This window comes from Pseudogymnoascus destructans (genome assembly GCF_001641265.1).
Source record: "Pseudogymnoascus destructans isolate 20631-21 unplaced genomic scaffold scaffold_10, whole genome shotgun sequence".
Classification (NCBI taxonomy): Eukaryota; Fungi; Ascomycota; class Leotiomycetes; order Thelebolales; family Thelebolaceae; genus Pseudogymnoascus; species Pseudogymnoascus destructans.
Window position 1 is genome coordinate 13,254 of NW_020167529.1, and position 14,432 is coordinate 27,685.

General features: G+C 49.2%; 2 protein-coding genes across 2 annotated transcripts; both read right to left on the reverse strand.

Annotated features, from left to right (window-relative positions):
• Window positions 1–407: 407 nt before the first annotated feature.
• On the reverse strand, window positions 408–667 carry VC83_06056 (uncharacterized protein; the record flags this gene model as incomplete). The annotated part of the gene is made up of 2 exons (XM_024469662.1): window positions 408–535; window positions 592–667. 2 exons carry the CDS (start codon window positions 665–667, stop codon window positions 408–410), a joined length of 204 nt encoding a protein of 67 aa, XP_024324252.1.
• Window positions 668–1,410: 743 nt separating this feature from the next.
• Window positions 1,411–4,566, reverse strand: VC83_06057 (uncharacterized protein; the record flags this gene model as incomplete). The annotated part of the gene is made up of 1 exon (XM_024469663.1): window positions 1,411–4,566. One exon carries the CDS (start codon window positions 4,564–4,566, stop codon window positions 1,411–1,413), a length of 3,156 nt encoding a protein of 1,051 aa, XP_024324253.1.
• Between the last annotated feature and the right edge of the window lie 9,866 nt (window positions 4,567–14,432).

Below are 14,432 nucleotides of genomic sequence, written 5' to 3' on the forward strand. Positions count from 1 at the left end.
AAGACGTGCCTTCCCTCTACTAATTTCCATATTATGTTAGCGCCTCATGTTACAGCTTCGCGCCTTCCGTTGAAGACTTGTGCCTTCCTTCTGCTCGTTACTCTCATAACCATGGAGAAGCACACTCATGTAGACTAGAATCGCAACCAAGCTCCAAAAATGATGACAGGTCAAGATGAGGCATAAGACAATATAGGCAGAATATGGTTCGACAATAAAGATACCGAATCAATAACTGCACATAATTTCGACAACCGAATCCCATCACTTTCTAATGTCCGTATCCCACAACCACTCGTTTCCATCCCTAGATACTCCCCTTCTTCCATTGAAAACCGAATGTTCACACATACAAGGCCACACATACGTAGTGTAGTGTGCCTCTAAATTATAACCCTTCCATCCATTTATTTCCCGGCAGCCTTGAGTGGCTGGTGAACGCCAGTCGAGGAGAAAGGAATGACCTCTCCATTGGCGTTGCTCATTGCTGCGCTCTCGCTGAGGACTGCGGGAAGCGGTGCGCGGACAACGATCTCTGCACAATGGTTGTTAGCTGTATTCAGTAGCATATATGCGGGGAGGCATGTTTACCTCCGCTGGATTGAACGGCGGGTGCAGCAATAGCAACAGCGAGGAACGAAGCAATGGTGAGGATCTTGAACTGCATTATGGCGGTGATATTGGTGTATATAAGGCTTTTTGATGGCTTCTAGAAAGACTGGCTGTCGACCGGCGACGAAATTAAAATTTGCAGGCGGAAAAGAATGAGATGGGAGATAGTTTGGATGATAAGGATTGGAACAGACGAGGGGAGAGCGCGGGTTATGTAGGCATTTTTCGAGCAAAGCAGACTCCTGAGACAAGTTTTGCAACAGAGCCAAGACAAATGGGACGGGAACTAGAGTACCCTACCCAAAAATCATCACCATTGGGACAATTGGGAAAATTGGACGGGTGGTGATGTGATACACGCGTGGTTTGAAGAGCAACGAAATGATGCTCGCCAAGTCCCAAACCGGGTTCCACAATGCCGAGGCGCCCGGGGGAACGATCTGTGCTTCAGGAACACCAAACGTTTCGTCGAACCCAGGATATAACATGGGCGCAGCGCGAACATTACCATAGATACTAGAATTGAATTCTAAAACTTTCAAGGGTCCCTTCGCCCATTTATCACAGTAGACCATCGCACCTTCCTGTTAAAAGACATACGTGCCTTCCAAATTTTTATTGGCATGTCAGCTTCGCACCTCCTATCTCCATCTCCTGTGCCTTCCTTATGCTCTTCCCATCTAGCCATCGTCCTTTCCTTATTCGGAAGCAACATTAACGCTATTGCGAACCCATAATATACATTGTAAGCGTCCCTTTTCGCCCACATACCCATTAGCCAGCACCCACCAACACCCATTATCCCGGGATACACATCTCAATCCAGCTCCCCAGATACTCCACCATCCTCTCCACATCCTCCTCCCTCTTCATGATCCTCGTCCCCGCCTGTGCCTTCCCCGCCTCCTTCAACTCCCGCTTCTCGGCCCGCCACGCCGCATCCCGCAGGCGCACGATATCCTCGAACTCGACCCAGCCGATCCGGCCCCATCCACCACGCGTCCGCGCCTTGGCCTCTGTACTCTCCATCTCGTGCAGCTTGTACAGTGCCATCCAGTCCCACTTCGCAAGGCTGCGGTGGACTTCGGTCGGTACAGTAGCGTCGGCTTTCATCTCGGTGAGAAGCTCCTTTTGCAGGTCGCGGAGTGGAGTTTTCTCAGGGTTTGGCGGAGAGGACTCAGTAGAGTTCTTAGCGCGGCTGCGGTGCGCTTTGCTGCCTCGTTTGGAGGTGCGCGAGCGTTCGTTGTTTGAGCGGTCGCTGCCTTCGCGGTGAGATGGTTCGGAGGTTTCGGTTGTGGGTAGTGGTATGTCTTGGGGTTCTGGGGGTGGTGGATTGGAGGCGGGAGGCGATGCGGCTGAAGGCCGGAATTGGGGTAGGGTTGGATCACGATATGATTGCAACATATCTGTGAAGTCGTCCTCGTCGGTGGGCAACGGGGGTTCTGTTTGGTCTGGGATAGGGTCGCGGAGGACTTCCAGGAGGTCACGGTGGTGCTCATCGACTGGTGTATCCAAACTTTGACTTTCGGGTGACGAGGCGTCATGTACTGCTATATCTTCATCAGGGGTAGCACCAGATTCAGTGGCTGCGGTGCCGTGTTCGACTGAATATCCTGATGCAGCGAGCAGTACATCTAGAGGGGCCTCGCGCGTCTCCTCTATCTCGACACCTGTGTTGTTCGGCTCTTCATTCCATAACCTGATTTCCCTTTGCATGTGATGTGCAAGTTCAGCCTCGAGGCTCTTCTTATCCGAATCATCAGATTCTTTGTCGTTTTTCTCGGCGTAAATCATGTCAACCTGCTCAGCCCACCATTTAAAATATACATTTGTAAATAAATGGTGGTGTAGGGCTCTGGTCTTCTTAGACGAAAGCGAAGCAATAGCAGCATCCTCTGCATTTTTAAACAGGTTGTCGAGAAGTTCATTGAACGCCTGTTGGGCGACTTGGTATAAGACATCTTTTCCTGCGTCCTTCTCTGCGTCAGGTATCTCCATTCCACCCCAACGCTCCGGAACACTGCGCGATGACGTTGATGGGTTCGATCTGGTTTCGTAGTCGTCCATGTCTTCTGCAAACCGAACCTTCGACGACGATCGTGAGCGAGGAGATGGGGCAGGTATTTGAGGAGCATCCTCCGACTTCGTCTCACCAAGAGGGACGTCTTCTTCGATTTTCCAGTCCGAAGGTGCCTCTACTCCCTCCTCTTCATCAGTATAAAACTGGCGCCTCCTCCACCGCTCATGCATGCGGTCATTAGTAATTGCCTCCTGCTCCATATGGGCGTTGCGCAGCACTCGTCTTGAAGCCTCGTCTATAATTTTAGCTCGTTGGCTCAGAGGCACCTGATCGAGCGGCATATCCATACCGAGGACTTCGGATACATCGCAAGGCTCAACAATTCCTGGGGGCCAGTTCACATTAATTTCGTCTGCTAGCTCCTGATTTTCAGATCGTTCGTTCCGGGGTGGAGTACTCTCCTGCTGACTCCGACTTGACAAAATATTTTCCAACACTCTGCTTTGCAAGGTTTCCAGCGTGGGCGGTGGAGATGACACGACTCCCCAGTAGTTACCAGTCCCGTTCGGTGGGAAATCGTTCATGGCCCGACCGAGGGGGTCTCTAAATACGTCTTCTTTGTCGCCGTGGTCGTCGCCGCTTGGATTTACAATCCCTTTACCATCAACGATTTCGAGGTCGCCGTCTGGATTGGGCTGTTTCCCTTCCCCAGGAGAACGTGGATTTGAAGCACGTCCGAATCGACCATCACGGCCAAAGGCACTACTCAGGGGTTGCCTGCTGTGGACAAGTTGATGTGCTTCAACACTATTAACTGCATGCTCATCCATACTGTCCAGCATATCTTTCCGCATATTCTTGAATAAAACGTAATACGATCGGAACATCCGTAGAAAGTCTTTTCTATCGACGAATCCGTCTCCGTTGATGTCGTACCCATCAAATACCCTTCTGAGCTTGTTCTTGCTTTTCCGAAACGCCAGCCCTTGTAAGTATTCTGGAAAACTGATTAAGTCGTCGTTGTTTTGGTCGTAGAATGCGAACATGCGGTCGTGTATGAGATTCGGCGCCGCATAGCGGTTTCCGTCCGACGGAACGAGGCAGCGGTCAAATGTTCGTCGGTCCATGGCCAGAAAAAGTCCGTCTGGGTCGTCGCGCCATTCTGTGTTTGCCATATATGTCCACTGCTCCCAGTAGGCCTCGATTTCGGGCCGATCTAGGCCTGTCTCTCTTGTGAGCCTTGTCGTGAGTTCGCGCGTCAACATCTTGACGGCAGTGTCTGGGTCACCAGGATAAAACGCCGACTGCAATTGCCTCGGTGCATAGTTGGATATAGGAACTCGAATCTTGTAGAAAACGTGTGTCCTGTAGTGGTGGCCTTGGGATTCACAGGATTCACAGAGGTCATAGTCCGCACAGTTTGCACAGCGATACCTAATACCGCGGATTGGAACAACTCCGCAAGCATTACATAGCGTCCCACGATGAACATATGCGTTTCGTTTTGTAGCATCTTCGGATATTCGAAATAGCAGTTGTACCATATGCTGTCCAGCGCGCTGTCGGTTCCACAAGGGATCGTCGAATTCGTCAAATGCGGCCTCGTCGACTAACGTTTCGCCATCGGTAAGGGGTCTCAGAACCACTGGCGCGCTTTCACCATCAGTATCGTCGGACTCATCGTGGGATGTGTCTGGGTTGTCCTCAGCACCATCGCCAGTTCGGGGCATTGGTCGTCGGTGGCGACGGCGAATTGCGTTGGTACGGTGAAGTCCAGGCCCAGACGATGTAATAGGCTCTGCGGTCGTTTCGGTGCCATCGCTGCTACTGTGTAGGTAGTAAATACCATACACACTTGCCAGGACAGTGACCAGGACAACGGCTATCCTGGGTCTCGAAAGCGTAGTCAAGCCTGCGCCTAATGAGGCTGACATTTGGGTCAGAATCAAAGACGCGTTGCTGGTTTCAGAAGTAGTTTGCGTCTATAAACCATGGCAGTAAGGTCATCGCTATTGTCAATATATTATGACCAGCGGAAGTTTTATTCAAATGAAGGTGGTGATAGTAGTGTTTCGTGTAGTATTGTTTGCTTCGTTGACGGGAGCAGGTTGGACTGAGGAGGTTGGCGAATTTCAGCCTTGTGGTCCGTGTGCTGACAATTTATTAGTTTGGCGATCTTGAGCTTCTGTCAGTCAACAAGTATTTATATGGGGGAGGCGCTTTGCATTGCTAATGTGACTCCTATTACTACTACTACTAAAACAAACGGCTAATAGAGAACCAAAGTTTCACATATAGCTAATATTACTAGGTTGTGGTAGATCTATTAAATAGCGATATGCCTTCGCGACCACCAAATATTGTAGGTACCTTTATATAGTAAATTATATGGAAAGGTACATAGATCAATTATTTTACAAAAATTATCACTTCCACTCCCATCCTACTCAAGCGCCGATTGGAGCTGCCGCGCAAGCTGGCTCCCGGGTTCGAGCAAGCTCAAAGCCTGGCTCAAATCCAGGCTCGGATCCAGGCTCGGGTTCGAACTCAAACCCAGGTTCGAACCCAGGCTCGGGCTTAGAGCCAGCTTCTGGGTCCGGAATTCCAGTCCTCTGGAGGAATTGGGTTGCCAGCTGAAATATGAGCTTTTACCCTCTTCTTCCGGAGGCGCTCCTGTTTCCGGGCCTCAACCCCCGCCCCGTAGAGCTGCTTACGGGCCCGGTTGGCAGCTTGCCGGGCCGCTCGGGCTTCCTTCGCCTAGGCCTTCTAGGCTATAAGCTCAGCTTTAGGAGCCCGAAGCTCCTAGGCCCGGTCAGCATTAAGCTCACCCCCAACCTAACGCCGGGCCCGGCTCCTACCCTTCCCCTTTTTCTGCTCTTTAGCCTGCTGCCGTAGAACCCTTAGATCGAGCTGCTAAGGCTGGCCTAAGGCTAACACCTCTGTAGTGCTAGTAGCCTAATTATATACGCTATTTAAGCTGAAACCCTCTACTACCTACCCTACCACTACGCTAATTAACCCCAAAACCCTCTTCTTTCAAGGGTTTAGAACAGGGGCTATAGCAGTGGCCAGCTATAATGATATATGGTTACGCTCGCGCTACATCCCACTTGTTACGATCCCACATCACAGCTGCTAGCAACTATGGGAACAGGCACCTATAGTAGCAACCAAGGTTACAAGGGATCGCTAAGCGCACAGCTACATATAATGAGGAATGCCTCACCTTCTTCCTTCCTTTCATCTTCTTCTCTCTTTAGATTCAATCTAGCTTACTTTACCGAGACTAGCATCATGACCTCTATGACAATTATAACATAAGATTAAATTTCACCTTTCTTTTGCTCTCTAAGCGTGAACCTTGATATTGAAATTCGAAATCCCTTCTTTAGAAATCCTACTATATCCTAAAGTCGATTCTAGGACCTTATAGAGGTTGAAACATAAAGTTGGCTCCTGTAGCAGTCAGCTCGACAGAATATCACCAACTTCATAGATCAGACCTTTCATAACGCTCCCTTAACAAGGAATATAGTGTAATGGTGGGTGCACCAGATGTGAGAATCTAGCCACCCAAGGAAGGGATGAATTTACTAAGACAACACACTGTCTTAGCAAAAAGAGCCAAAGGGCCGTAGCTTAGACTATTCCACAACACAGCAATCAGGTGTGTGATGTAGTGAAGTGGTTCAGACAAGTTGCAACAAATGTTGAGTCTGGGAACTCAGGGGTAAGTCAGAGGTTAACACCTCACTGACTTTTCAGAAACAAGGAGTAACAAGATGAATGCTTGGAAGCTTGGAAAAGACGTGGAAGTATGTGATAGTCGATTTACTGTATTGTCTGCTTGCCCTTTCTTAAGGAAAGGGCAATCCTATTTATGCTAAAGGAGTGTAGTTCTCTCATTTTCCAAGACTTTCCATGACTAACCAAGCTTAGTAACTGTAGTCGATGTAAGAGAATCCCATAGAACCATCTCTTAGGTTCGTAGCCTATAGGAAGTAAAAGGAGGTCCAAGGTCAGAGTACCCTGATAGACAAATTATGTCATAGACAAATTATGTCATAGACAAATTATGTCATAGACAAATTATGTCATAACTTAACCAATCTTGTGGGTAACTAAAGAGCGATGACATGTAATGAATCATAGAGGTTCGTAGGAGCTTTTAGAGCTATCGTTCATGCTCCTAGGCCTCTAGTTGGTAGAGATATGTCATGTGGTAGTATGAGTGATGTCATGTAATGAATCATAGAGGGTTGTAGAGATATGCTATGTGGTAATATCGGCCCAGTAACTAAGGAGCGATGACGTGTAATGAATCATAGATGGTTGTAGCAATCGTTGAGTAGTATTGCTCTTGTTGTTGGTGTGATAAGCCAAAATATGTATAGTGACTTGTAGGTTTGAGGAGGAGATTTCCAAGTTTGCTCTTGAGTTTGATAGCAAACTGAGTGCAACGAATGTCAGTATGACAAGATGGTTCTATGGGATTCTCTTACGTCGACTACAGTTACCAAGCCTGGTTAGTCATGGAAAGTCTTGGAAAATGAGAGAACTACACTCCTTTAGCATAAATAGGATTGCCCTTTCCTTAAGAAAGGGCAAGCAGACAATACAGTAAATCGACTATCACATACTTCCACGTCTTTTCCAAGCTTCCAAGCATTGATCTTGTTACTCCTTGTTTCTGAAAAGCCAGTGAGGTGCTAACCTCTGACTTATCCCTGAGTTCTCAGACTCAACATTTGTACAACTTGTCTAAACCACTCCACTACATCATACACTTGATTGCTGCGTTGTGGAATAGTCTAAGCTATGACCCTTTGGCTCTTTTTCTAAGACAGTGTCTTGTCTTAGTAAAATCATCCCTTCCTTGGGTGGCTAGATTCTCACATCTGGTGCACCCACCTGTAACGCTGACTTCTAAACGATAGAAGACACAGAGGTTCTCTTGCGTAAAGGTTTACTTATCAGAGGAGGCAGGGGATCAGACACAAAGGCTTCAAGTAACACGTTACTAGTATATAACAAATACTGTATTGAGTTGAGCACGAAGCTCCTATCTAAGGAAATACTATCTACTTATATAGTGGCGTCGTGCCTAGTGGACTCTTGGGAACTCACTCGAGTCCTCGGAGTCCTGGACTCTTAGGATTCTTCTCATCATCCTGCGACTCCGTCACGTGCCTAGTGGACTCCTGGGAACTCACTCGAGTCCTCGGAGTCCTGGACTCTTAGGACTCTTCTCATCATCCTGCGAGTCCGTCACGTGATACTTTCAGAACTACTATTCCCCGCTGCCCCTCCAGGTACCAGGGCCGGTCTCATGCGACCTCCCTCCTTCCTGTCCTGTAGTTGGCCAGCCTTCTTGTTCCGTCGTAACACTCGCTCCCTTCCCCTGGGCATTCGTCTCGAATCCTATAAGTACGTCCATGTCCCCGGGACTCTGCTGCTCCTCAGCGAGTCCTTCAACATGCAACATGCCTACTGACACTGCCCGCAAACTCCAGGAACGCAACGATCTTGTCCGTCGAATAAAGAACCACGGATACGAACTACCCGAAATGGATTCTTGCTCGAACTGCGTGAGGCGAAACGTTACTTGCGTGTCGTCTCCAAATGATTCACGGCGGTGCGCCGAGTGCGTTCGTCACAACTTGAAAGAAAAATGTGACTGTATGGGTCCTGAGCATCCCGACTGGGTGAAGCTCGAACGGGAGGAGGATCGCCTGGATCGCGAAGAGGAAGAAACCCTTTCGAAGTTACTTCGTCTGCGGAAGCAGAAACGCCTCATCCGAACCCGTGGTATAGATATGCTCCGGCGAGGTTTGAAAAACCTCGACGAGCTTGATGCGGCAGAGGAGGCCGAACGTGTGGCTGCTGAGAACCGTGACGCTGTTGAGGCCGAGGAACAGGCAGTTAGCGCTGCCTCCTCGTCTGTGACCGGGACCCCGCTTCCTCCGATCCACTGGCCTACTCCCCTGCATCTTGGGATCAATAGCTGGCGGATGGCGGCGTCGATATTCCTCCAGCAGTTCTTTGCTGATGTTCCTTGTTGGTTCCCACGAATTATCCGTAGGTTCGTAATTTTCCCATTTTATCAAAAACTCTTCTCGACGTCCTACTAACCTTCTGTCTAGGATCGCTTCGACCTCATATTCGATTATCTCATTCTCGGGTTGGAGTTCGGTGTCGGTCGCAATTGGGGTATTTCCTCTTGCTGGTTCCAGTAGTGAGACATGAAATACCGGGTGTAGTCTAGACTTCCTGGGTAGCTGCAGTCTGTAATTAACTGAGCTGACTTTGTTCAATATTTTGAATGGTCCCAATTTCTTGAAGTCCAACTTTGTGCTTGGTCGTTTCGTTTTGATATGTTTCCGGAGTAGGTATACTTTATCCCCCTCCTTGAAGGCAGGTTCCATACTGCGCTTCTTGTTTGCGTATGCGGCGGATCGTTCATTTAAGAATTGGATGTCCGTCGCAAGTTGTTTGTGGAACGATTTCAGTTGTTCCACCACGATCAGGGCTTGTTCAGCTCGTGATTCATCCGGTCTTGGTTCCCTATATGCTTCTGGCTGGTAGCCGTAATTGGCAAAGAACGGTGAGACTTTCGTTGCTTCTGTCATCGCGCTGTTATATGCAAACTGTGCAATGGGTAAGATCTGAACCCAGTTATCCTGTTGATGATTGACATAGCTTCGCAGGTACTGTTCAAGGGTCTGATTTAATCTTTCTGTTTGGCCGTCTGTCTGGGGATGAAAAGCTGTTGACAGCTTATGATTTGTTCCCAGTAGCGCCATCAATGATTTCCAGAATTTCGAAGTAAAGAGCTTGTCTCTATCTGAGATGATTTCTTCTGGCATCCCATGATCGGCTAATATGACTCGAATGAAGGTATATGCGAGCGCCTCGGCGTCGCTAGCTTCTAGATATGGTATAAACTTCCCATATTTCGTGAGTCTTTCCGTGATGACGAGGATAGAGTCGTATTCTATTCCTGTTAACGGGTCCTTGGAGGGTGGAAGCTTGACGATGAAGTCCAAAGCTATTGATTTCCATGCTCCTTTTGGTACTGGTGTCGACTTGAGTTGTCCGTATGGCAGATGCCTATTGGATTTTGACTTGCTGCAAATGTCGCACTCTCTTACCACTGTCTCTACCTGCTTCCTCATACCTGGGAAGTAGTAGTGTCGAGTGATTCGTTCGAAGGTTCGTGTTACTCCCTGATGACCGTGTGCTGGTAACGAGTGTTGTTCTTGCACCAGCGGGCGTCTCATTTGACTTGGGACATACACTAACCCTTTGTATCGAATCAATCCTTGTTCGTCGATGGCGAAGTCGCCTTCGACTTTGGACAAGACTCGCTTGGCACATTCGTCTGTTGCGTAAGCTTTCTTGAGTCTTTCCTCGAGTTCTGTATCTTCGATGACTGAGATCGTCGCTAGTAACTCGTTGTACTGTATTCCTGCATCTGTTTTCTTCAGAATTGCTCTAGGTCTTTCTTCCTTTGGGCCGATGTAGTCGGTCCGTCTGCTGAGAGCATCTGCTCTTGCATTCTCGGAGCCCTTGCGATAGGTTATCGTGAAGTTGTAGGCTGCGAGGGTTTTTGCCCAGCGGACTTGTCTGCGGTTTAAAACCTTGGTCGTGGTGAAGTATATGAGGTTCTTGTGATCCGTCCATACCTGCACAGGGTAGGTGGGTCCCTCAAGATATACTCGCCACTGCTCAAAGGCAACGACAATAGCCAGTAGCTCCTTGTCGTGGATGTCGTAATTGAGTTCCGCGGGTGACAGTTTCCTAGAGTAGTACGCGATTGGTTTGAACTTACCGTTCTCGTCTGGTTGATTCAGACATGCTCCAATTGCGAAGTCAGAAGAGTCCGTTTCGAGGATGATCTTCTTTGCAGGGTCAAATGTAGCAAGGATAGGTGCTTCCGTGAACTTCGTCTTAAGTTCCTGGAAAGCAGCCTCTGCCTTGTCCGTCCATTTGAATTCGAGATCCTTTCTGGTAAGCTCCGTGAGTGGTTGAGCTACCTTGGAATATCCTGAGATGAATCTTCGATAGAAGTTGGCGAAGCCTAGGAAGGCTTGCACTTCCTTGACCGTGGTCGGTGTTGGCCATTCCAACACTGCCGTTACTTTTGCTTGGTCCATCTTGATGCCGTGCGTTCCAATAATGTAACCCAAGAATTCGACTTGGTTTTTATGGAACTCGCACTTCTCTGGTTTGAGGAGTAAGCTGTACTCCTTTAGTTTCTTCAGGACGAGTTTGACATGCTTGACATGCTCCTCCTTGGTTGCTGAATACACCAGGACATCGTCTAAGTAGACAATGGTAAAGATGTCTAAGTATTCGTGCAAAGCATCATTCATCAGTCATTGCATGGATGCGGGTGCGTTTGTTAGCCCAAAGGGCATGACTTGATACTCGAATAGGCCATAGCGGGTGCGGAATGCTGTTTTCCACTCTTCCCCAGCCTTGATTCGGATCAGGTTGTATGCTCCTCGCAGATCTAGCTTACTGAAGATCTTTGCTCCTTGAAATCTATCGTGTAGTTCGTTGATTAACGGCAGGGCATACCTGTCCTTGATTGTGATGTTGTTCAACGCTCGATAGTCCACACATAACCGTAGGGAGCCGTCTTTCTTTGGTACGAAAAGCACCGGACTTCCTGCTGGTGATGTGGATGGTCTGATGAATCCTTTCGCTAGGTTATCATCAATGTACTCCTTAAGTACCTTCAGCTCCTTTTCCGATAGCTGATATATTGGTCCGAACGGTGGACTCTTGTCTTTCTCCAAAGGTATCTCATGATCCCATGGTTGGTGCTTAGGAAGCGCCTCGTTCTTAGGGCCTTCCTGGAATAATTGCTCGTATTCCTTGTACTCCACCGGTATACTCGTCGGTGAGGATGCCTGGGCTAGGTCATCGAGCTCGGAGGTTGCACATAACTCCTTCCGGCCCTGGGAGGGTTTCTCCCGTTGTCGTGTGTCCGTCCGTTGTTCACACGCGCACTGGCTCATCACAACTTTCTCATTCCACCAGTCGATCTGGGGGTTGTGTTTCTTGAGCCATGGCACACCAAGGATGCACGCATGGTTGTCCATGTGCACGATGTCAAACTGAATCGTTTCCTTGTGCCCGTGTAGCATGACCATTTCCAATGGGACCGTTTCGTGGGTCACCATTCCTTCATTAGTCGAGATGGGCTCTCCATCTACGACCATTAACGGGTATGGTTCGGTTTTCAATTGCGTCTTGAAACCTTGCATGTCTGCTACTTTCTTTGTCATAAAGTTGCCCGTCGCTCCTGAGTCAATCATTGCTCGGAGGTGTCGCTGTTGTATCTTAGCGACCACATATAGTTGCATGCTGCCCGTCGTGGCGCATAGCTGGTCTGTACTAGGCCTCTTCGTGTCACTCGCCGGTGGCCTACCGTCGAGGACTCCTAGTTTTTTGACTCATCCGAGGAAGGATAGTATTCATCCGCTTCCAATGGTGGTCCTTGGGGAGATCGTTTCCCTCGCTCTTCTGCTTCGTCTAGCAGATGTGGGTATTTCTCATATACCTGTTCGCTTTTGATAGGCAAGTCCCCTTCAGACTGGCTTCGCCTGAGGGCGTGAACTTGCTCTGCGTCTCTGAAGTGTATCCTGGGCGAGGATCGGGGAAACAACTGATTCTGGTGTTTCTTTTTCCAGTGGAGCTTGCAGTCATCTTCGCTGCAATACTCCCAGTAGACATACGCGTGCCAGGGATGATCAGTCTCTGTTGCGTCTGTCGTTGATAGTTCCCGCTGTCCTCTCACCCATGCACTATCTTCCCTCGGAGGCGTGGAGAACGTGTCTAGTTGCTCCATGGCTCTCCTTTCGATGCGTGGAGTGGGTCTCGCATTTTCCCGTCGCAGCATACCTCTAGCTTTCTCGTCGTACTTCTGCAGGGTTCTCCTGCGGTCCTGGTAGTAAAGTTCGACGCTTTTCATATTCTTCAGTTTAGCCATATGCTCGACATCCTTCTCCAGTTCTTCCGCTTCTTGGGCTTCCAACTTAGCTACGTCTGGGGATGTGCCAAGCAGCCTGCGGGTATTTGTTAGTTGGTCGTAGTATCTCCAGAGGTCATCCTTGCAGTCGTCCACCTTGCACTCTAACGGAAGTCCCTGTAACAGGTTCCCGTAGATGCCCTTAAGCGTGGGGATTCTCCTCTGGCCGCTGGGCTTGTCTCGTTCGGCCCTAATCTTCACGTGGGCGTGTTTTGCCATGCGTCTTACTATGCTCTTGCACCGTGGACTCATTGGTTCCGTAGGTGCGAGTTCATCGAAGGTCTCCTGTTCCGAGACGGTGAACGATTCCGCCTCCGACCCTTCATCTGAGCTCTCGTCTTCTGGGGTGCTTTCGCCGTTTATTCCCCAGTCCTGTTTGCTCACAAACGTTGTGTTCAACTGTCCTGTCCAGGTGGCATTGAGTTGTTTGCCGACTTTGCGTCCGCCGTTCCCTTTCTTTGGCTGTCTGCAGTCTCGGGCCATGTGGCCTGGCTTGTCGCAGTTAAAACAGAGTCGTTCCTTGAATTGTCTGTCTTTCTTAGGGTCACGGGGTCGTCCAGGTTTGAACGTGGCATCGAGTTCCATTGGGTCCGACCAACGGTTGTCTCGCGGGTGTTGATCCCGTCGTCTGCCCTCGTTTCCCCGGTAGGGGTAACTTTTCTTGGGCTTGTCATAGGTCCGACGTTCCTTCTGGAATTCGTATAGTCGATTGTCGATTCGGACCGTATGTTCGATTAGCGCTACCATGTCCGTTGGTTGTTGTTCCAAATGGGCAAGTTCCATACGTATATGGCTCTTCAGCCCACGTCGGTAGTGGCTGATGAGTGCGCTGGCGTCCCATCCTGTCTGATTGCCGTATCTCTGGAATTCTGTGGAGTACGTGAGGGCGCTGCCAGTCTGCTTAAGTGCAAACAGATGGTCTTCCGCGGTCTTGATCTCATCGATGTCTCCGAACATGCGTCGGATTTCCTTACAGAATCCTTTCCAGCTGCCAAACATAGTCTGCGTAGTTGCCATGCTTCCATTGGTACTCTCATATTTGAAATAATCCTTGAGGAATGGTTCGATCCATCGCAGGGCTTCCCCCCTAAGGTAGGACGCAGTCCACAGGGCATAGCTCTCCTGGGTGGGAAACTTCTCGTCATTGAAGTGCTGGTACAGTTCGACCTGTAGCAAAAACACCTCAAGTTCCTTTCGGTTGCCGGAGTAAGTGTCGGGCAACTTGACGCGTAGAGTTTCCTTGAGTTCGTTGACGGTGGGTGCGTCGGGCATCTCTTCATTCTCAGGCTTAGACCTCTGAGACGAAGTTGGCGTGGTGGGGGTTTTCCCCTTCGAACTGACGACAGACATGTTGCTTTGTGTGTAAGCCGGTACCTCGTAGAAGTGGTGCTCAAAGTGTAACGCTGACTTCTAAACGATAGAAGGCACAGAGGTTCTCTTGCGTAAAGGTTTACTTATCAGAGGAGGCAGGGGATCAGACACAAAGGCTTCAAGTAACACGTTACTAGTATATAACAAATACTGTATTGAGTTGAGCACGAAGCTCCTATCTAAGGAAATACTATCTACTTATATAGTGGCGTCGTGCCTAGTGGACTCTTGGGAACTCACTCGAGTCCTCGGAGTCCTGGACTCTTAGGATTCTTCTCATCATCCTGCGAGTCCGTCACGTGCCTAGTGGACTCCTGGGAACTCACTCGAGTCCTCGGAGTCCTGGACTCTTAGGACTCTTCTCATCATCCTGCGAGTCCGTCACGTGAT